We start from the raw sequence: 24,851 nt of genomic DNA, 5'->3' as shown, positions 1-24,851 counted from the left end.
GATTTTTTAGCTTTGGAATGCTAATGGTTAAACATCATAAAAACATTAAACTTTCACCTCAGAATTTGTTTAGTAGGGGGATAAAGGGAGAGGCAGAGAGACACTATAACAGAGAGAGCAAGAACCTGGCTTAAACCCTAAATTGTCCATTCCACAGTTATCTTAAGATTACAAAGAAGAAGTCTGAGTTCCACACAACAAATAGCAAAGAGCTCATGTGAATAGTGGACGCCCTTTCTTATTCTAGAGTTACTCTTGTGCTTGGAGAAATAGCCAGCTTTCTGTGTTTCAAGAACAGTGTTAGGCTTGCCAGCACTGTTGGCAGAGAAGCCCATAAACAGCAAGTTTTATGAGAACTTATACTGCCATTTACACTCTGAAGGCCGTGACCTGTATGGAGTGAGACTGTCCAAAGAGGGACCCCGTAAGGACAGTTAATGAGCATCACTGAGAGGCCTTGAAGATATTTCTTTTTATAACTCTCTTGTAGCTATTATAGCAGCAGTTCAAGGCTAAAATAACAGTAAATATGTAGGAAAGAGGCCACCAACAGAGATTTGGAAGACTCCTAAAATGGTGTCACGGTGCCTGAAATGTGAAAATAGTTGAGGTTGGGAAGTCAGTTTAATATTAAGTTTGAAATCAGATTGGTTTATAATAGAATGAACTCTGCTGCTATAGTTGGCTCCATAAACGAATCTTGTGCGACAGGCAGATGCAAACATACTGCATTAATTACATATATGGTACAAAAATAAAATAAAATAGTCCAGTGGGGAAATGACAGCTTGGTAGAATTTATGAAACCCTGTTGTTGTACAATGCCATAAAAAAAATAACAATGTTTCTGGGTGGATAATGTACTTCTGTTTTGTTATCTAGATTAAAACCATGGCAGATGGTGCCTTGGGAGGATTTCACATGGAAAATCTGTTGCAATCTTTGTATGTAGAAAATAGAGCTGGATTCTTCTTTACTAAATTCTGTGAGAACTCAGGGAACAAGGTAGAAGATAATTATTTTAAATCTAATTTTATACTTTTATTTCATTTAAAATGAGAGTTTGAAATAATTTAATGCTCAAATAGTTATATTTGATGTTAAAATTCCCATCTCCTCTGGTAAGAAATCTCATGTTAAATATTTAGTAAAATTTTAAATATCTTAATTATAATTCTCTTTGGTTCATTTTCCTACTAAAATTGCAAAGAAAAATAAAATACAGATAGACAAGAATTGACTTGCATTATTAATAATAGATTACTTTCATATAACTTTGTTTCAGTGTAATGTATATTAACTTCAGTGCTGATTTCTATCAATCCTTTACTTTTTATTTTTAATAAGTCTAACAATGACAGTTGCAATGAATAGTAACAAACTTATTTCTAGGTTTTTTTTTTTTTTTTTTTTTTTTTTTTTTGTTTTTGGTTTTTTGGTTTTGGCGATATGTGGGCCTCTCACTGTTGTGGCCTCTCCCATTGCAGAGCACAGGCTCCGGACGCACAGGCTAAGCAGCCATGGCTCACGGGCCCAGCCGCTCCGCGGCACGTGGGATCCTCCCGGACCGGGGCACGAACCCGTGTCCCCTGCATCGGCAGGCGGATTTCCAACCACTGTGCCACGAGGGAATCCCTTATTTCTAGGTTTTTTGTTTGCTTGTTTTTTAGTTGTCACAAACAGTCTTTATTTTGCTCAAATGAAAAGTATTTCACTAGCTCAATTATTAGAGTAGTGTTTGCTTCTGGTATAATATACATTTGTCCACATATACCAAAATACCTTCAGATTTTGGTTTCATGCTAGAGATAACGTGATTACTTTTTAATTATTAACTAGAACACTTACTATTTTAATGACCAATTATGTGAGAAACATATATGCAAAAATATAATGATCCAGTGACAATACCAATAAATAATTTGTATGTTGCCAGTTTGTGATACAAGATAAAACCACCTTAAATTGAACCTGATTTATAGTAACACCAAGGAGCTAAGCAATTATTTTTATTTGAAATTAGAGCTTTGTAGAGCTTTAATAATTTGGTGGTAGTAATTTATGTACTTTTTCCATCTGCAGTTGTGGAAGAACAGCGTGTACTTTTGGTTTGACCTACAAGCTTATCATCAGCTTTTCTACCAAGAAACAATTCACCCTTTTAAAGTATGCAAGCAAGCTCAAGTAAGTAGTAAATAATGTTGGTTCAATGTGAAGCAGTAAGTACACAGAAATGAAAAGTTGTGTCCAGCCTCAAGCTAGAGAAATCTGGGGGTGTGGGCAAAAAGGCAGCAGTTAAATTGTTGCCATTGAATTACTTTATTTAAATGTCAGCAGAATATTGTTTTATAATCTGATTTGTGGGTTCTCAGTTTTATCTATTTTATTTGGTATGCCTTATTTTCTCTTTGTTGCCAATTAATTGCTCTTCCAACAAAGGACATCTTATCTTTTTTTCTAATTTATGCCTTGTTGGTTCGGTGGTGAGTAATTTAAAAGAGAACCCTGAGAGAGGACTTGTAATGAATCATTGAAGTGACTGGGAGCAGAGGCATTGACCAAAGATGTTCTCTGAGCTTCCTGCAGCAATCAGCTGTTGGAGATACTTAGGCTATTGGCCCGTCTAAAGATGGGGAAAGAATGTTGACTGATTCTGTGTGGCATAGGCCCTGTGTCATCACCTGGCCTTCTGTGCTACATGCTATGTAAGACAGATACTCAGAGTTGGAGGAAAGAACATCTTAAGACCTCTCCAAAGCAAAACAGAGGGCGGAGAACAGAGGATTCTCTGCAAAGAGAAAGAGAGAGTAGCCATTTTTTTGAGGGGAGAAAGAAAGGGAATAGAATTATGACTCAAGCTAACTTATCTTTTCAGTTTTTATTCTTAGGCTCTCCTAACCTTTTATGGAGAGAGGTCATCAAGCCTAGAAAACTGCTAATCACTTCTATATCTGTTGACCACTTAAGTGGTTCTTATAATCTGAAATAACCCCATTCCAGGGGGCCTTTCCTTGAGCAATGCTGAGGAGATTAGCTTCGTCATATTGTTTATTATCGTATTATAATCTTATTCAGGACATCAGAGAGTACTGCCGGGTATTTGCTGTTACCTCCACCACCCCGACTTTGGCATTAATAACTATGTTTTTATAAATCAGCTGACAGAGCTTTGTACTTTTTACCATGAGAATTAGGGCTTCGGTTCCTACAGAGCCCAGATCTGGCTCCATGAAATCATGAAACTGTATCTCTAATTTGCCAGTACCATTTTCTGAGACCACACAGTTGGCTCTTTGCTTGTTAATCCTTTCCCTGTAATTCTCTACTTATCCTTCTTTCCCTAACCTATTGCCTCTGACTGCTAAAGTGCCACCATTTTTATTATGTTTTCACCACTACAAGGCTTACTCCTCTAAAAATCTTCAGCAGCTCACTCAGTTAAGTAGGTTTTTTTTGTTGCTGTTGTAATCACAATATTTCTGTATACTTGTAAAAGTGGAAATTCTGTTTGAGCTTGGTAGACGTTAATTCTTTGTAATGGTATTCAACCAGCTATAAATGATTGTGAAACAGGATACACTCACATTTTTGTTATTCTGAGATATTCTGTTTTGGGATTATCGAGGCCCATAAGCTTTTTATCCTTCCCTAGCTTCTCTTTTGAAGAGTCAAAACAGTATGGGGGGAGGGAAGTGATGGAGACATTGGTTTTAGTTTAACTGGGGGAAATAAAAGGAGCAAATCATATAATCTTTTTGACTTGCTTGCTTTTTGCATTGGTGGTTATTTTATTTTTTGGTTAGTGGAGCAATTGTCTAAATTGGTTTAGGTTTTAATTATCCTAGATTTTTGCCTCCAGATATAAGAATTGCTTCTAATACCACGATCCTATAGATTTGTTTCACAATATGAAATGCCATTGGTTTCTTTATAATAGAAATGCTGTATAATTTCCTTCAAGGGTACATGTACAATACAGATCTTTGGATTGATCAAGCCAATGGCAGAATATAATCAGCTGGCACTCTGTTAAAGTTGCCATTAACTTGATTTTTTTTTTTTTTTTTTTTTTTTTGCGGTACGCGGGCCTCTCACTGTTGTGGCCTCTCCCGTTGTGGAGCACAGGCTCCGGACGTGCAGGCTCAGCGGCCATGGCTCACAGGCCTAGGCGCTCCACGGCATGTGGGATCTTCCCGGACCGGGGCACGAACCCGTGTCCCCTGCATCGATCGGCAGGCAGACTCTCAACCACTGCGCCACCAGGGAAGCCCTAACTTGATTTTTATATTGTCTTTATACATCTGATGAGCTGCATGGTAAGAGACCAAGAGTTGATTACAAAAGACTTACATGCTTTTCTGTATGCTGATTGACACATTACATTCCTTGAAGTTTTATTACCTCAAGAAGTATTGCAGAAATATCTGTAGGCAGACTAGATGGGAGGTCAGTGATAGTGATTTAGCATGACTAACTGTGGTCCAGGAGTTTGAATGACAGTCCTGGGCACATCCTGAAGGTTTCATTGCACAGCTTCCAGATAGAATCGTTCAGTTAGGAACCAAATGAAATGGTCTTGGCAAGGAGGAAGAGAAGCACCACCAGAGTGCAAAGATACAGTCTTTGATCCTAGCAACAACTTGCCAGTGGACCATCTATCACTGCCAAGATTTGGAACCAAGATTTCTGCTAATAGTCCTACTGTTTTTTTAACATTACATACTTGCTTCAGTGATAGACCATTACAATAGAATGAAGTGGATCTGGGTACCACAGTGTTTTGTTAGTTCTTCCATCTTTGTAGAAATCTTTCAAACTGTATCCCAACAAAAACTGCACATTTAGAATTTACCACTCTCCAAAGCATATACATTGAGATTTTTAAAAAATGAGTAAATGTATTATACATGCATAAGTATTATACATGTTTACACATGTATACATACACACAAACATGTTCAAAATAAAAAATCAGCGGGAAGGAGGAAGAGAGAAAAAAAGAGTAAAAATTAGAGCCTAGGAGCAAAATTATGTGGAAAATGTAGGAATTAATGAGTAGAGAGGGTAGATAAGAATGAAATGAAAGTGAGGAATAAGAAGATTGCTAGGTAAATCCATGGCACTTTTACCACAGAGTGCTATTTAATATAAAGATGTTCTTGCAGCAATGTGAGATATTTGCCTTATTGAACATCAGGGTAACACATTTTTTAATTGAAGTATAGTTTATTTACAATGTTTCAGGTGTACAGCAATGTGATTCAGAATATATATATATATATATTAATTTTGTATTATACCCAGTAAGTAGTCTTATCTTTTTTTTTTTACCATCAATGCTGTGTAGATTTATTTATTTATTTATTTAACATCTTTATTGGAGTATAACTGCTTTACAATGGTGTGTTAGTTTCTGCTTTATAACAAAGTGAATCAGCTATACATATCACGCACAAATTTCTTGCTTACCATTGGTTTTTGCATCACATTCCTTCCTTTGGGTTTGATTTCTGAAGAATAGCTTTTAATAGGTTTTTCATTAGGATTTACTAGTGGTAAAAATCGATTTTTTTTGGTCTGAAAATGTGTATTTTCTTCTCTCATTGATCATTCAGTTGAATATAGAATTCTAGGTGGACAATTTTCTCTCAGCATTTTGCAGATATTATTCTACTGTCTTCTGGTTTCTATTGCTTTTGCTCCCTTGAGGGAGGATGTTTTTTCTCATTCCTTTTATAGTCTTCCCTTTGACTTTGGGGTTCTGTATGTCACCTCAATGTGTTTACTACAATTATCTTTCTTGGGTCTAACTTGCTTCTAGAATCTGAGGAGTCATGTATTTCATCAATTCTGGAAAATTCTCAGCCATTATTTCTTTCAGTCTTTCTACTTCTCTTTTCTGGATTCTTTGGTCAGTGTTGGTGCTTTTCAGTCTATCCCATATCTCTCTTAATCTCTCAGGTTTCTCCATCTTGTAATATCTGTGTTATATATTTTAAAACTGAACAAGATCAATTTTCTTTGATCTGTTTTCCAGTTCATATTTTATTTCTTCAGCAGATTTCAATCTGCTGTTTAACCCATCCATTGAGTTAAATCATTTAAGGAATTACTTTTTTTTTATTATTAGACATTCTACTTGTGTTTTTTAAATCTTCCTGGTGATTTATCTTTTTGTCTTATTTTTCTTCGTGTTTTTAGTTCTCCTTTTATGTCTCTAAGCATTTAAAACATATTTTATAGTCTGTAGCTGTGTTAGGTATCTATTCCTACATAAGGGTATTATCATAACTTTGTGGCTTAAACAACACACCTTTATTACCTCACAGTTTATACAGATAAGGAGTCTGGGCACAGCTTTGCTGGGTCCTCCACAAGGCTGTAAATCAGGATATTGACCAGGGCTGGTTTCTCATCTGGGGCTCACCTGGGGAACAGTCTTCTTCAGTGCTCACATGGTTGTTAGCAGCATTCAGTTCCTTGCAAGACACCAAAATAAGAACTCATTTTTTGTTAGCTGTCAGCTAGCAGCCACTTCGGCTCTGTGCCATGTGGTCCTCTCCATATGGTAGCTCACAACATGGCAGCTTGCTTCTCCAAAACCAGCAAGGGAGGGAGTTTCTTAGTAAGACTGGCATTACCGTCTTATGTAACATAATCATGTACACGTAATCACATAAATCTCATCACTGTTGCTGTATTCTGTTGGTTAGAAGCAAGCCATACGTTATGCCCACACTTAGGGGGAGAGGGTTATGAAAGGGAATGAACACTAGGAGACACTGTTCATGGGTGCCACCCTAGAGTCTGGCTGCTACAATATCCAATAATTCCATGATTTGTAGTTCTTGGGAGAACTAATTCTGCTATTTATTATTTCTGCTGACATGGTGGATTCTTTCCTTGTGTGTTTTGTAATTTTGAATTATGAGCTCTTATAGTAAAGTTTTTATCTGTGGTGCTTCTGCTAGGCACATTTTTAATGCTAATTTGTCATCTTGGGGTTTCCTCATTTGCCAGGTGTAATCTTGAAAACCACACCCACGTGTTGGTAAACTCATGATAGTGCATCCTCAGGAGGTATTTTTCTTTTACATAGAGTATAAGCCAAGACAAGCAAGCCTCTTTTTTGTTTCCTAGGTTTGGTAGGTGTATATATGTACATTTTTTCCCACTCTATGTTTCACTTTGTGTGTACCCCTTCAAGGACCATGGTGTACATATGGGTCTCAGTGTTACATTTTCACTTTGTGAGGGTCCAATGCCCTATCTCCTGTACCCTGTGGCTCTTATAACCCACATCCTTGATTCACCCCATGGTAGTCTCATCATCAGCTCATGCTTAGCACCCTGGTTTTTCAGTACACTCCTTAATTTTTTTTTTTGTTTTTTTCTTTTTCTTTTTGCGGTATGTGGGCCTCTCACTGTTGTGGCCTCTCCCGTTGCGGAGCACAGGCTCCGGATGCGCAGGCCCAGCGGCCATGGCTCACGGGCCCAGCCGCTCCGCGGCATATGGGATCCTCCCAGATCAGGGCACAAACCCGTATCCCCTGCATCGGCAGGTGGACTCTTAACCACTGCGCCACCAGGGAGGCCCTCAGTACACTCCTTAATTTTGACCCATGGTAATTTTCCTTACTACAGCAGCTATGCATTTAAAAGGATATTAGTTATCCCTTATCCAGTACTTCTAGGCAGTTTATAGAGAAAAAGGTTCAAGTAATCTAGCCTGCCAACGTACCAAAAAAGGGAGTCTCTGCAAGAAGCAGTTGTATATTTTCTAATTTAATACCCATAGTAAGAATGGGAGGTATTTTTATCCTATTTTTTATAGATAAAAAAGAATCTAGGGCTTCCCTGGTGGCGCAGTGGTTGAGAGTCCGCCTGCCAGTGCAGGGGACACGGGTTCGTGCCCCGGTCCGGGAAGATCCCACATGCCGGGGAGCAGCTGGGCCCGTGAGCCATGGCCGCTGAGCCTGTGCATCCGGAGCCTGTGCTCCCCAACGGGAGAGGCCGCAACAGTGAGAGGCCCGTGTACCGCAAAAAAAAAAAAAAAAAAAAAAAAGAATCTAGATCTCTGAAATGTTAATTTTGCCAAGGTTTCATAGCTGGGAGCAAACTTAAGCTCAAACTTGAGGTGCAAAACCTACTTCAGTGCAGTACTTTGCCTTCTCTGCTCTACGTATAAAAGTTCATCACGTCTACCGCAGAGGACTTTGTAAGGTCTGCATAAGATAATGTAGGTGGAAATATTTTGTAGTTTAATGTAGGGCACTCTATGAAATAAGTAGGTATTATTATTATTAGAGTCAATACTTAAGGTTCTATCAAATTGCCTGGTTAATGGAGAACGAAGATAGGAATTTGAAGAAAATAAGATAGAAGAACAGCAGCTCCTAAACCAACAGCTATTCATTTAACCAATACTATAACTTATTCTGAGATTAAAAATACCACTTAAATCAAAATATGCTTCATATAATTACAACCTTTTAAGCTATATTTTATAATATTCTGTTACTCACCTCTTAATTAACATTCACAGAGAGCCTGGTATGTGCCAAGTAATGTTCTGTGAATGCAAAGATAATTAGGACAAAGTTCTTGGCTTAAAGAGCTCACTCTCTAGTGGGGGAGAGAGAGAATTATGGAGGTACTTCAGTCACATTTAAAATAAAACCAGATAATAGCATCTTAACTGGAAATTAAATAAGTTCTGCCTTTACTGGCAGATAAAAGTTGGTTATCGTTTTTTTTTTTTTTTAAATCAATATCTTTTCAAATACCTGTAGAAGGGAGAGAACTATTTCCTTCTTTTTTTTTTCCATTTTTTGAGACAAACACTTTTATCCTTTGGTCTTATTCCTTCTCTGTGAAGCAATACAAAGTAAATCTCTGTCTTTTGGGTGACAACTCTTCAAACAAAAATATTATACTGTCCTGTTTTATTCATCTCAACAACTTTAGACTAAATCTCAAATCTTTTACATTTGAGATTTAGGTCTTTAATCTTAGCTAGATGAAATCTTGACATTTGGAAGTCCCATTCCTGACATCTCCACCCAGTAATTTGACAGCTTGTAAATATTCTGGCCTAATGCTCTAGTGAGCAACTCTTGTGCCTCTATATCCCTACAAAGAAATCAGTTGATGGGTCCCATGGCAAATAAGTCAGTGTAAGTGATTACCCCTATTTACCCAGGATCTCTAAGGGTTTCCTCTATTTTTCTTTTTTGGAATTTTATTTTATTTATACAGCAGGTTCTTATTACTTATCTATCTTATACATATTAGTGTATATACGTCAATCCCAATCACCCAGTTAATCCCACCACCAATGCCCCCCCGCCCCGCTTTCCCCCCTTGGTGTCCATATGTTTGTTCTCTACATCTGTGTGTCTATTTCTGCCTTGCAAACCGGTTCATCTGTACCATTTTTCTAGATTCCATATATATGTGTTAATATATGATACTTGTTTTTCTCTTTCAGGTTTACTTCACTCTGTATGACAGTCTCTATGTCCATCCATGTCTCTACAAATGACCCAGTTTCATTCCTTTTTATGGCTGAATGATGTTCCATTGTACATATATACCACATCTTCTTTATCCATTCGTCTTTCGATGGGTATTTAGGTTGCTTCCATGACCTGGCTATTGTAAATAGTGCTGCAATGAACATTGTGGTACATGTGTCTTTTTGAGTTATGATTTTCTCTGGGTATGTGTCCAGTAGTGGGATTGCTGGGTCATATGGTAATTCTATTTTTAGTTTTTTAAGGAACCTCCGTACTGTTCTCCATAGTAGAAGAATCAATTTACATTCCCACCAACAGTGCAACAGGGGTCCCTTTTCTCCACACCCTCTCTAACATTTGTTGTTAGTAGATTTTCTGATGATGCTCCTTCTAACTAGTGTGAGGTGATACCTCATTGTAGTTTTCATATGCATTTCTCTAATAATTAGTGATGTTGAGCAGCTTTTCATGTGCCTCATGGTCATCTGTATGTCTTCTTTGGAGAGATGACTATTTAGGTCTTCTGCCCATTTTTTGACTGTGTTGTTTGGTTTTTTTTATATTGAGCTGCATGAGCTGTTTATATATATCGGGCATTAATCCTTTGTCTGTTGATTCGTTTGGAAATATTTTCTCCCATTCTGAGGGTTGTCTTTTTGTCTTGTTTACAGTTTCCTTTGCTGTGCAAAAGCTTTGAAGTTTCATTAGGTCCCATTTGTTTATTTTTGGTTTTATTTCCATTACTCTGGGAGGTGGGCCAAAAAAGATCTTGCTGTGATTTATGTCAAAGAGTGTTCTTCCTTTGTTTTCCTCTAAGAGTTTTATAGTGTCCGGTTTTACATTTAGGTCTTTAATCCACTTTGAGTTTATTTTTGTGTATGGTGTTAAGGAGTGTTCTAATTTCATTCTTTTACATGTAGCTGTCCAGTTTTCCCAGGACCACTTATTGGAGAGACTGTCTTTTCTCCCTTGTATATTCTTGCCTCCTTTGTCATAGATTAGTTGACTGTAGGTGCGTGAGTTTATCTCTGGGCTTTCTATCCTGTTACATTGATTTATATCTCTGTTTTTGTGCCAGTACCATATTGTCTTCATTACTGTAGCTTTGTAGTATAGTCTGAAGTCAGGGAGTCTGAGTCCTCCAGCTCCATTTTTCTCCCTCAAGATTGCTTTGGCTCTTTGGGGTCATTTGTATCTCCATACAATTTTAAGATATTTTGTTCTAGTTCTATAAAACATGCCATTGATAATTTTATACGAATTGCATTGAATCTATAGATTGCTTTGGGTAGTATAGTCACTTTCACAATATTGATTCTTCCAATCCAAGAACATGGTATATCTCTCCATCTGTTTGTGTCATATTTGATTTCTTTCACCAGTGTCTTGTAGTCTTCTGAGTCTTTTACCTCCTTAGTTAGGCTTATTCCTAGGTATTTTATTCTTTTTGTTGCAATGGTGAATGGGATTGTTTCCTTAATTTCTCTTTCTGATCTTTCTTTGTTAGTGTATAGGAATGCAAGAGATTTCTGTGCATTAATTTTGTATCCTGCAACTTTACCAAATTCATCGATTAGCTCTAGTAGCTTTCTGGTAGAATCTTTAGGATTCTCTATGTATCATATCATGTCATCTGCAAACAGTGACAGTTTTACTTCTTCTTTTCCAATTTGTATTCCTTTTATTTATTTTTCCTCTCGGATTGCTGTGGCTAGGACTTCCACATCCTTGTCTTGTTCCTGCTATTAGAGGAAATGCTTTCAGTTTTTCACCACTGAGAATGGTGTTTTCTGTGAGTTTGTTGTATATGGCCTTTATTATGTTGAGGTAGGTTCCCTCTATTCCCACTTCCTGGAGAGTTTTTATCATAAGTGGGTGTTGAAGTTTGTCAAAAGCTTTTTCTGCTTCTATTGAGATGATCATATGGTTTTTATTCTTCAGCTTTGCGTATATTGAAGAATCCTTGAATTCCTGGGATAAAACCCACTTGATCATGGTGTATGTTCCTTTTAATGTGTTGTTGGATTCTGTTTGCTAGTATTTTTTTTTTTTTTTTTTTTTTTTTTTTGTGGTATGCGGGCCTCTCACTGTTGTGGCCTCCCCCGTTGCGGAGCACAGGCTCCGGACGCGCAGGCTCCGGACGCGCAGGCTCAGCGGCCATGGCTCACGGGCCCAGCCGCTCCGCGGCATATGGGATCCTCCCAGACCGGGGCACGAACCCGTATCCCCTGCATCGGCAGGCGGACTCTCAACCACTTGCGCCACCAGGGAGGCCCACTAGTATTTTTTTTAAATATTGACATATGTAGTGAATTTTTAAATTTATTTATTTATTTATTTATGGCTGTGTTGGGTCTTCGTTTTTGTGCGAGGGCTTTCTCTAGTTGTGGCAAGCAGTGGCCACTCTTCATCGTGGTGTACGGGCCTCTCACTGTCACGGCCTCTCTTGTTGTGGAGCACAGGCTCCAGAAGCGCAGGCTCTGTAATTGTGGCTCACAGACCCAGTTGCTCCGCGGCATGTGGGATCTTCCCAGACCAGGGCTCAAACCCGTGTCCCCTGCATTGGCAGGCAGATTCTCAACCACTGTGCCACCAGGGAAGCCCTGTTTGCTAGTATTTTGTTGAAGATTTTTGCATCTATATTCATCTGTGATACTGGTCTGTAATTTTCTTTCTTTGTATTATCTTTGTCTGGTTTTGGTATCAAGGTTATGGTGGCCTCATAGAATGAGTTTGGGAGTGTTCCTTCCTCTGCAGTTTTTTGCAGGACTTTGAGAAGGATGCATGTTAGCTCTTCTCTAAATGTTTGATAGAATTCACCTGTGAAGCCATCTGGTCCTGGACTTTTGTTTCTTGGAAGATTTTTAATCACAGTTTCAATTTCATTACTTGTGATTGGTCTGTTCATGTTTTCTATTTCTTCCAGGTTCAGTCTTGGAAGGTTACACTTTTCTAAGAATCTGTCCATTTCTTCCAGGTTGTCCTCTTTTTTTTTTTTGCGGTACGCAGGCCTCTCACTGTTGTGGCCTCTCCCGTTGTGGGGCACAGGCTCTGGACGTGCAGGTTCAGTGGCCATGGCTCACGGGCCCAGCTGCTCCGTGGCACGTGGGATCTTCCCGGACCAGGGCACGAACCCGTGTTGCCTGCATCGGCAGGCAGACTCTCAACCACTGCGCCACCAGGGAAGCCCCAGGTTGTCCATTTTATTGGCATAGAGTTGCTTGTAATAGTCTCTTCGGATGCTTTGTATTTCTGCAGTGTCCGTTGTTAACTTCTCCTTTTTCATTTCTAATTTTATTGATTTGAGTCCTCTCCCTCTTTTTCTTGATGAGTCTGGCTAAAGGTTTATCAATTTTGTTTATCTCCTCAAAGAACCAGCTTTTAGTTTTATTGATCTTTGCTATTGTTTTCTTTGTTTCTATTTCATTTATTTCTGCTCTGATCTTTATGATTTCTTTCCTTCTACTGACTTTGGGTTTTGTTTGTTCTTTCTCTAGTTCCTTTAGGTGTAAGGTTATACTGTTTATTTGAGATTTTTCTTGTTTCTTGATGTAGGGTTGTATTGCTGTAAACTTCCCCCTTAGATCTGCTTTTGCTTCATCCCATAGGTTTTGGATCGTCCTGTTTTTGTTGTCATTTGTCTCTAGGTATTTCTTGATTTCCTCTTTGATTTCTTCAGTGATCTCTTGGTAATTTAGTCACATATTGTTTAGGCTCCATGTGTTTGTGTTTTTTATGTTTTTTTCCCTGTAATTTACTTCTAATCTCATACAGTTATGTTCAGAAAAGATGCTTGATATGATTTCAATTTTCTTAAATTTACTGTGGCTTGATCGGATTTACTGTTACATTTGCAAAATTTCACAAGAAAAAGGAAACTAAAAAACTAAGTCAATTAATGTCATCAGGCCTATACCATCTCTTGGTGTTTTTAGGAAGCTGTATGTTGTGATATAATAATAATGCAGAATTCATTAATGTTTTCATTCAACAGTGTTTTATTGCTGTCCTTCTCAACCTCTCTGGCCCCAAATCATTTAAATTTTCCATTAGGTGATCTTAGGCACGGTGTGGATCCAAATGAAGTTCATTCCAGGTTGTGCCCTACCTCAGGGTTCTACAGTAATGTCCATGTATTTGGCCCCTTTGTTCCTGCTCCCTTTTCTTTTACTGTAGAAACAGGAAATAAACATAAACTGGGTAGCACTTAGACCAGCAGTTACAAGCACATTTGCCCTTGCCTAAAAATGTTGCAGATATTTCCACAAATATTTATCAAACATCTAGTATACATGAGGCTCTGATCCATGCTGGGAACACTTTGAGGAACAAAACACATACAGGTGCTACCACCCAAATACTATCGAAGTTCAAGAATATGCTCTTTTCTTTGGCCTACTTTTCCAGAGAGTGCTAGAAAGATTGAGAAAGAAGAGACCATGTAGCTCTTTCTCTATGAAATTTGCATTGTCCTGACAATGTTTTCCAATGAAGTCTGACTAATTTTAGGTAACCAAAACCTTGGGTGTTAACCACAAATTCCTTTGAAAAAATTTTATGGCATAAGAGGGGCAGTGTTGAAGATTTTTTTGATAATCAGCTTAGTTTTTTCTTTGCTTGCTGTCATCCATTACCTTAATTGTTTAGCTCCTCTCTTTACTTGGCATTTACAGGACTTAAATACTTCAGGGTGGTCCTGACATTTTCATTAAAGTGGTATGAGCTAAATGCTCCTTCTGTAGCCTGATGGTGTATTTTCAGGTGCACTAACAGAGATCATTATTTCTTCATACCGCAGTAGTATTAAGAATCAAGCTGTGTTTCTTAAAAGATGAATGGGCATGGGTGAGGGGTCAGGTTGGGGTGATGATTAAGTGTGGAAAATCATGTACCTCTTTATAGCTTAATGGTAAATTTCAGAATCTTCATAATTAGGTTGTTTCTGAGTATCAGGCCTGTTATTATTCAGGCTTTGTTACATTATTTGTTTTTGTTACCAGAGAGATGGTGTCCCAAGTACCATTCAGGCTTGGACTGTTGAGCACTATGAATCACTGAGCGTGGAATCCACAGGGTTCTTGTCCTGCATCCCATTTTGTGGCACTTGCTGGTGAATTGGACTCAGGAGGAACACATGTAGCAGCCAGCTCTCTGGCTTACAGTTATTCATTCGTTTCCCCTGTTCCTGATGTTCATACCAGTTACCCATGTTCAGTCCTAAGATTTTGAATATTATAGGATTATGGACCAAAAGAGATCCTTTTTTAATCTTTTTGTTTCCAGAAAAATCAACACCTGAACTTCTCTAAACCATAATTATCATCATACCTGACATCTATTTAATGTTTACTATCTGTCAGGTTCTATGAAAATCACTTTACATGGATAATTTTATTTAATTCTTGACAATTCTAAGAGGTAGATATTGGAGTTCTCTCCATTTTACAGATTAGGAAACTGAGATTTAGAGAAATTGAGTAATTACCTAAGGCAATACTTTCCATTTAGCAATTAACAGGCTTGGAATTAGAACCAAGTATTCTGACCGCAGACTCTGTACTCTTAACTTTTAAGTCATTGCTTTCTGATTAATTGTCTCTAGAAAAAAAGGAGTATCTGTTTATCGCCTTGTTTAATTTTTCACTTTGGTATCGTAAAATATCTTTAGGAATGTTGAATATCAAATTTCACCCTTAATAGTTTCCCCCACTGGACTATAAGTTCCAAGAAGACAGTCTGCTTTGTTTACCTCATATATTCAGAACTGAAGCTGGCATATAAAAGATGCTGTAATATTTTTTGAATGAACTCATTGGCATGCTTATATTCTTAGCAACATATTGTAAGCCTAATTATAGATAATAATTGATTATTTATAAATGACTGCCAGCTGGGTGCTTTTAATTGTTAAAAAAACTTTAAATAAAATAGCTTCATGAGCCCCCATATACCGTCACCCAGCTTCAACAATGATCAAAATTCTGTCTTTCCAGACACACTGTTTATAGTCCAAGATTAATCTTAGTAAGGAGCCCTTTACAAGCTTCACTGGAGCAACAGTAAAATCTCCCTGTCTCCTCCCACCTCACTCAAGGCACTTAAAAATAAGGTTGCTTTCTGAAACTTAAACTATGAAATCATTGTGTAATAATTCAGAATGGTTATGAGCAGTTGTCTAGAGACAGAATGGCTTCACAGGCCTCAAGACTTCTAATGAACATGCCAGTACATCTTAAAAAAAGAGTGTTCTGGGCAAGAAGAGGCATTGATCATCAGCAGCATCCAGAAAGAGAGGTGTTACAGAGGCAGTCCTTGACCATGTCCTTGAAGCGCTATCCTCAGCCAGCTACTCCTGTGAGCAACTGGTCAGCCTGATAGATCTGGAAGGAAAGAACATTCATAGGATCATAGTTAACTTCCCTTATTTTGACTCCAAGCAACCTGCTACATTTGAGCTTGCTTTCCAAGGTGCCATGCTGGTGAACGTAAATATCCCATCTGTTTGGTGGTTGATTTTCTCATTGTAAAGTAATTCCTCAACGCCCTGGTTTTAGTATCAGTTTCTTGTGCTTTGTTGGCCTGGGTTAGCTTCTCTGTGAGGCAGGTTTTTTAGGTCCAAAATGTTAATATAGTCATGCTTTTCTTACTGAATTATTCTTTGTTCACTGATTTTCAAGGAATTATTTTTATTAGAGGTTAAATAATTCCATTAGTTTAAATATATATTTTGCTTTTGTCTGTTGAAATGTTTTTTAAATTGAATCCAAAAATTATAAAAATAAAATCCTTGTATGTTGCTTAGGTTGCCTAAACTGCTTAATAATAACTCTTTTTTTAAAAAATTTTATTCCATCATATACTGAGTCGATTTTGCTTAAAATACCTTAAGCAATGGCCCGAGTCAGTCTTAAGCCTAGTCTGTTTTGTCCCTTGAGTTTGTGGTTTGTTTTTGGCTTTACTTAACATGTTGTTTTCCCTTTTGATTTTTCATTCTGTCCAAAATGATTCAAGTTTGTTTTACTCTTTTATCCTATTGGCATTTTCTTACGTTCTCTTTTGCACTGAATTCTGCTTAGTAGAGTCTGAGTAATTGCCAGAAATTCTCTATTTGATTGTCATCACATTATCTTTTTTGTGCAACTCCATCTTGTGTTGATCTCTGCAGTAGTCTGCCTCTCAGTATCAGGATGTTTCAGTCTCTAGATCCCATCTTTAAGATTCCTAATTGAAAAACCCCAAGGTCCTTCGCATGAAAATCCATTTGTGGAAAGCGCCATCTGTAATTTATTCCCTCTCAGCATAGCTCCTCAGTAATGCTCTTGAGTTCCTTGTGGGGTATGAGAGGTCGTTAAAAATCATCATTTTTTCCTCCTTTTGCAGAAAAAAAAAAAAAAAACATTGGATTGCTTGAACTTGCTCGTTATTTTTCTTCTTCCTCATACGAACTCAGATAATGATGTTCTATGTCTGCTAGAGCTGTGAGGTTATGAAAACAGACTTCTCTTTTTGCTGAAGTAAATATTTTATGATTTCTGAAAGTGTCCCATATCAGGGCATTCCTTTTGTAAACTCCTCTAGGAACTCTTTGCCTTAGCTTTTTGGAGCACAGTTTCATTTCGTTTTTTTATATGAACTCCAAGGATGGAATTATTGAGCTCAGTTGAGAAGATCCCACATTACTTGCTATTTGCCTTCAAGTACAGTAATATGTTTTTTTTGTTGCTGTTACAGCATAGTGGACATCTGTTCTGTTGTGTTCAAGATTATCTGTGAAGTGATTTTGGTCTCTTTGTGGTCCAGACACTGCATCAAGATCCATTAGTACCAGTTAGTTTTATTTCTCATGATGCTTTAACGTTTCTCCTTCATAGCTTCTCCTTATACTTTCTCATGAGGACAAGTTAACAAGCCTTTCCCAACTAAACTCTTACCTCTTCTGGTTTCCTAATCCGACTGAAGTTAAATTTAACATTTGAAGTTTAACTTTGCCCTTTTCCAAATAAAGACTATTCAGGATGTAAACAAACAATGTTAAAGAAAAACTTACTTGCCCTGCTCCTGTAGTTTGACTTTAATTTAACTATTAAAAAGAACTTTACTGTAGCTGTATTTTTAAAAATGGATGCCAGTTAGACAGTATTCAAGTAAACTGTGTTATAAACTGGCATATTCTGGCCCGAATTAGTTTATTCTGGTATGTGGCTTTGCCTCCAGTGAGTATTTGAATTAGTTGGTGTCATTTGCTTTTCTCCTACTTTATTTCTCTTTCTTTGGTAATCATGATAGGAAAAGAGAATTATCTTTGCCTTATACTCAGTGGTATGATGATAAATGTTTAATAACCACCTCTCTGGGCGGTGGATAAGCAGCCCTGATTTGTAGCTTTTGCTGATCTCTGGGTGTAAATACTCTCACCGTGGATGATTACAAGCTGCCAACATGGCGTTACTGAGCACAGAGTTGGGAAGAGAGGTGCAGCAGCCCACCATTATACGGTATTTCCACCAGACAGATAGAATAGAGGTAAATAACCTCAAGAGCATGGACAGCCGTAAAACAGTAAAATCATTAGGAAGTAATCAGTTTTGAGTATTCATCATCTTTGTTTTTAATATAATTTACTTAATTGTAAGTTTATATAATTTTTGATAGTGACTGAATTTAACAACCCACTCACCAACTTCCTGAAAATTTGTGAATTAGCTCTTGTAAGCTGGCTTCAGTTGACAATGGAGGAAGAGATAATGACAAGGGTAAAGGATCACTCTGATCCTCTCAGTCTTATATTTCTCTAATGTTATCACTGGAGACCCTGACCCTCCACCTTCAAATTTTTCCTCGACCCTTTAGAGACTGCCAATGAACTCCTCGCTTGTACCTACCAAAGAAAGCATAGTACCTTTGCTCCAGAATCTCCACAGCCTGCACAGTTTGTTTAGTATAAACTGAAAATAAAAGGAGTTTAAGAAAAATCTTTGTATATTTCAGTAGTCAAAGTTGTTTTCGTCTTTCATCTTTCGAGTGTATGAAATAGTGTCATGGGTTTTATGGGATATTTCTTCTTCTCAGGGGCCAGCGAGGTCTTTGTTGATACTACCCTGTCAGTCCATCTGGCAGGACCCTAATGCTACCTCCCAGTAAGTAGAAGGAAATAGCAACAGCAGACAGCTTTATATTTCCTCTACTCTCTTGGTGGGCATGTTGGGCAGTTACTAGAAGATGGTGAAAGATACATATCTTTGTGTAGCCTTACATGATTAGAGTTACTTTTTATTTTTACTATTGCAGTGGAGTATTGGTCTAAGAAAAAAGGATTTGCTAAAGACACCAAATGCTGAAGCATGAATGTTTTCTCCTAATCTCTGGGATACTTTAATAAGTTATTTTGAAAATCTTCTTTTTAAATGTCCCCAGTTTTATTAACCTGGTGATATGCTCTGCTAGTTGTCCTGTAATCCGGTATTAAGATCTCACAGCATATAGGTTTTTACACATCTTGTACCTAGTTTACTGAGGGACTCATTTTACATCATACAGTTCTGCAGTTGGCCTGGAGGTGACAGCAGAACATCATGCAGTCAGTGTTACCAGGCAATCATAGAAAGATACATATACATGATCATTAAAATAAATACATCAAGACAAATTATGTGAAACTGTTCCATTAACATAACTAACAGCTGAAATGTAACATAGCAGATCAACACATGTGCTACAGCATTTGGTGTTATTCTTGACTTTGCCTTTTAAGGCTACACAGAAATTGTTCTTATTTTCGTTGGAACACAGATGAGTATCAAGCTGCACCTCATCCAATGGCCCCTACTTATGGAAAAGATGCTTTCCCAAAGACTGTGCTCACCTTTGGCACAGTGAAAGTACTTGTTGGGTGCTTCTACAGCATGATAATTGGAATCTAACCCCATAGCTGGCACCATTTAGTCTTTGGTACAAAGAGAAACCCAAATAGCACAGAAAGTTTTGGAGGCTATTTCATTGTTTTTTTGCTTTTTACACTGTTAAAAACAAGAATAAACTCAATAAACCCCCAATTCTCCTTCCTCAGGTATGTTCATCTAGACTTTATGATGCAGTAAGAAAACATCAATACATTTCAGGGTCTATGAAAATCAATAAAATGTCGGAAAGCCAAGCCTGGAATGCATTATGATATATTTGAAAGGAGATTGGGATCCACTTTCATCCGAGAATATGCTTATCACATACACTTTCAAAATGATTTTGAAAGCTATTAAGTGGCAATGCTGAAACCTTGCATGGAAAATATTTTAGCATTGGAAAAAATATAAATTGCAATGGGAAATATCATATTTTAATTTGAGCCGTCTCCTATGTAGTGCAATACAGTTGTTGTGTGCAGAATATTAACTCTAAGTAATGAAGCATCTGAGATTTCCTTGAAAGGCAAGCAGAAACATTTTTGTATTTTTTCCTATAATTCCAACAAGGTCATGTGTATTAAAAATAATTTAAATTAAATATTGTTTGTCATCTTACTATCCTTTAGAAGGCAAATGTGTATCTCTCTCTCTCTGTCTTCATTTCTCCCAGTTTGTTTCTCCCTTCCACTTTCCAGTTCCATTCTTCCTCCTGTCTCCAAGGTATCTATCCTGCACCTTTTTTTCTTCATAGTCTTGAGAGTTTAGCTAAACAAGAAAATTAACTCCCAGCATTTCAAGACTGTAAGAGATATTTCAGGGGGAGGCATGACTTTTTTTTGCATATCTGATACAGATGCCAAGAAAGTGAGTCACAGGCACAGGTATAGAGCAGGGCCGGGCAAGCCGCCCATTGTGCATTTCCTGCTTACATAACCTTTGAGTGTCTCCAGGAGAGATGAGGTTTAGAGAGAGCCATGCTGAGTGCAGTGCCAGGCAGTCTGATCACAGACAAGCTTGTATCCCTTCTCAGAAACTTCCCTGCTGGGTTGTTAAAGAATCATAGGTTAATGTTTAAACTGGAATCATGTCGACCACAGCTGTTTGTGAGTGAATCTCCACTTTAATGTGAATCTGAGTAGCTGACTAGGATAAGAAGGGAGCATTGTCCCCTCCAACATTAGCTATATTGTTATTTAGTCAGTGGCTGAAAAGGAAGAACTGGGTGGCCAATAAGAAAGCAAATGATGCAGGATACTTAAACGATGTTTCTAACCTGTGATTAGACTATATTACTTAGCTATAACAAAGCATAATCTTTATATTTCATTATAAAGTCAATATCAACTTACAAATGATTTTCACCATCTTTATATAGATCTTAAATGTGTTGTTTAGCTTTTTAATTTTGTTTCATATATATGATTACATCCCTTATGTTTGTTATATATAGTCAGTTGGTCAGTTATCCACTTAAAGATTATCTCTGGATTATTAGAAACACATATTAGGAAGACAATCTCAGATGTAATGGCAAAATTAAGTTGAATGTACTATAATTTTACTGTGTGGCCTAATTAAGGATGGATAAATCAGTTTTCTCCTCCTTACCCCTGTAACCACTTTTGTCCCCACCCTCCTCGGGAGGTGAGGAAGAGGGAGAGACCAGAGACCAAGCCTCAAAGGAAGCCAATAAACGCGCACAATGTGGGCTTTCAAGACCCTTTCTAATGCTTCCAGTTTTGTGATTTTATAATAAAACTGGTAAAGAGTCAAGAAGGCGAGGGGAGTATATTACTCTTAAGGATTATGCTAGTTATCATAGTGTGGTGGATACTTGAACAAAGAGTGATACTTAGGTGATAACGAACAATGTTCTGATAAACTGGCTGCGAGAAAGCAAAAAAAAAAAAAAGAAAAAAGTGGGAGGGCGAACAAATACCTACATTTAGGTACAATCAGAGAGAGGAAATATTTTTAAATTTCTCTTAAGATTTTGATTTAGAGCGTTTATTCTTTTTTTTTTAACATCTTTATTGGAGTATAATTGCTTTACAATGGTGTGTTAGTTTCTGCTTTATAACAAAGTGAGTCAGTTATACATATACATATGTTCCCATATCTCTTCCCTCTTGCGTCTCCCTCCCTCCCACCCTCCCTATCCCACCCCTGTAGGTGGTCACAAACCACCGAGCTGATCTCCCTGTGCTATGTGGCTGCTTCCCACTAGCTATCTATTTCTATTTTACGTTTGGTAGTGTATATGTGTGCATGCCACTCTCTCACTTTGTCCCAGCTTACCTTTCCCCCTCCCCATATCCTCAAGTCCATTCTCTAGTAGGTCTGTGTCTTTATTCCTGTCTTACCCCTAGGTTCTTCATGACCTTTTTTTTTTTTTCTTAGATTCCATATATATGTGTTAGCATACAGTATTTGTTTTTCTCTTTCTGACTTACTTCACTCTGTGTGACAGACTCTGGGTCCATCCACCTCACTACAAATAACTCAATTTCGTTTCTTTTTATAGCTGAGTAATGTTCCATTGTATATATGTGCCACATCTTCTTTATCCATTCATCTGTTGATGGACACTTAGGTTGGTTCCATGTCCTGGCTATTGTAAATAGAGCTGCAATGAACATTTTGGTACATGACTCTTTTTTAATTTTGGTTTTCTCAGGGTATATGTCCAGTAGTGGGATTGCTGGGTCGTATGGTAGTTCCATTTTTAGTTTTTTAAGCAACCTCCATACTGTTCTCCATAGTGGTTGTATCAATTTACATTCCCACCAACAGTGCAAGAGTGTTCCCTTTTCTCCACACCCTCTCCAGCATTTATTGTTTCTAGATTTTTTAAGGATGGCCATTCTGACCGGTGTGAGATGATATCTCATTGTAGTTTTGATTTGCAATTCTCTAATGATTAATGATGTTGAGCATTCTTTCATGTGTTTGTTGGCAATCTGTATATCTTCTTTGGAGAAATGTCTGTTTAGGTCTTCAGCCCATTTTTGGATTGGGTTGTTTGTTTTTTTGTTATTGAGCTGCATGAGCTGCTTGTAAATTTTGGAGATTAATCCTTTGTCAGTTGCTTCATTTGCAAATATTTTCTCCTATTCTGAGGGTTGTCTTTTCTTAACAGGGAAGTCTGTGAAACTTCAATCCAAGTTCTAAATAAAATATTCCTGCTTTGGGATTTTTGGCTTTTGATATCAGCTATTCAATTCATATGATTTCAAATTAGACAAATTTGTGTTCCTTAGAAAGGAGTTTCCTCTGCCTTTCTTTCCTTTATTTTTAGCTTTAAATATGTGTTGAGCACTTCCAGGAGTCTTGTTTTAGAGAAACTTTCATTTTGTCTAACTGGTCGCAGTTAAATATAGAGAGACCATATAATTTATCATCTAAACCAGGATTCTTTCGAAAATAAAAGGGGCAATATTAATAATTATGCCAGGATAGTAGGCTTAAACCAGAATGAAGTCACATGGCTACCCTAATTATAGCTTCTTGGGGTTGTGGGATATGCACTTAAATCATTTGTGGAAAAAAACAGACTCAGAGAAAAAGAGATCAGATTTGTGGTCACCAGAGGGGAGTGGTGTGGGGAGGGAAAAATGGATGAAGGTGGTCAAAAAGTACAAACTTCCACTTATGAGAGATAAATAAGTACGAGGGATGTAATGTACAACATGATGACCATAGTTAGCATTGCTATGTGGTATATATGGAAGTTGAGAGTAGATCCTAATAGTAATGTACAACATGATGACTATAGTTAGCATTGCTATGTGGTATATATGGAAGTTGAGAGTAGATCCTAATAGTTCTCATCACAAGGAAAAAATTCTTTGTCTTTTCTTTTTGTTTCTATATGAGATGACAGATGTTAACTTATTGTGGTAATTATTTCATGATGTATGTAAGTTAAATCATTATGCTGTACACCTTAAAGTTTTACAGTGCTATATGTCAATTGTATCTTAATAAAACTGGAACAGAATAGTCGAACAACAACAAAAAGTGTACATGGAGCTTTGTGGCTTTATAGAGCACAGTAAGAGTGTGAGGTCAGGAAGTAGGCAGTAGCCTGGAAAGGGTCTGATCTAGCTTGGACAGAAGACTGTTTTATTTTGGTTTTTGTTGGGATGGAACTGCTGCCCCTTATTTCCTCCTCATATTTTTATATTTGTCAGTTTTTCCTTGTTTTATTGTAGAGAATTAAATTCATAGGACTTGCATTTGAGGAAGAAGGAGAGGAAAGTGGGGAAGAGTCAAAGACTGTGCTGTGAATTGAATGAAAACTGGAAAAGGAAAAGATAATGTGTTATATTACTGAGTCATTGAGTTGGAGGGTCCATAGGCTATCCATGTAACTATAATAAGTAGACAGCTAGAAGCAAAGGTTTTCAGTTCAGGAAGGAAATCAGGTCTAAAGCTGTATATATTTGTGTTTTTTCCACATATAGTTGATTGTTAAGTCTCTGAGAATGGATGAAGTCTTTAATTCATTCATTCTAAATTTATCATTATGCTAGATGCTAGGGATACAGTAATAAACAAAGCAGACCAAATCTATCTTTATAGAGTTTATGGTCCAGTGGGAGAAACATACAAACACAGGGTCCTGTGGGCACACATAAGAATGATACCTAAGCCAGACTTCAGGAGTCAAGGAAGACTCAGTCCTTTAGGATGAATAGAAGCCCAACAAAGGGGAAAAGAGGAGGAGGGTGGAGTATAGAGAGGGCATAGAGCACATACTGTGAAAGTCCTGTGAGAGAGTGCCTGGCATGTGTGAGAAACCGAAAGAGTGTGAATTAGGAAGAAAATATAGTTGAACATAGAACTTTAATGAATGCCTTCCTTTAAAGGGGGGATATGGAGGAAGAGGAATCAACAAAGGAGCCTAAGAATGGAAATAGGCAGCGAATCAGGAGAAAGTGTTGAAGGCAGAGGATAGAGTCAACAGTGTTAAAGCTGCATAAGGGGACTTCCCTGGTGGTGCAGTGGTTAAGAATCTGCCTGCCAATGCAGGGGACACGGGTTCGAGCCCTGGTCCTGGAAGATCCCACATGCCGTGGAGCAACTAAGCCCGTGCACCACAACTACCGAGCCTGCGCTCTAGAGCCCGCGAGCCACAACTACTGAAGCCCGCATGCTCTAGGGCCCGTGTGCCACAACTATTGAGCCCACGTACTGCAACTGCTGAAGCCCCATGCCTAGAGCCCATGCTCTGCAACAAGAGAAGCCACCACAATGAGAAGCCCGTGTACCTCAACAAAGAGTAGCCCCTGCTCACCACAACTAGAGAAGGCTTGCGTGCAGCAACGAAGACCCAACGCAGCCAAGAATTAAAAACAAAACAAAGCAAAAAAAGCTGTGTAAGGAATCAAGTAGGATGAAGATTAAGGAGAGAAACCATTGAATTGGC

At 37.9% G+C, this 24,851-nt stretch overlaps 1 protein-coding gene across 1 annotated transcript in view; it reads left to right on the top strand.

The window, feature by feature from the left end:
- The window catches only part of RGS22 (regulator of G protein signaling 22), a 149,776-nt gene that overhangs the window by 52,532 nt on the left and 72,393 nt on the right, over nt 1-24,851 (top strand). Inside the window, 2 exon segments of the mRNA XM_060115727.1 lie at nt 883-1,005; nt 2,083-2,184. Coding sequence (XP_059971710.1) covers nt 883-1,005; nt 2,083-2,184 — 225 coding nt within the window.

The sequence above is a fragment of the Mesoplodon densirostris genome, chromosome 13, assembly GCF_025265405.1.
Source record: "Mesoplodon densirostris isolate mMesDen1 chromosome 13, mMesDen1 primary haplotype, whole genome shotgun sequence".
Taxonomy (NCBI): Eukaryota; Metazoa; Chordata; class Mammalia; order Artiodactyla; family Ziphiidae; genus Mesoplodon; species Mesoplodon densirostris.
This window is presented reverse-complemented; position numbering and strand designations above follow the sequence as displayed.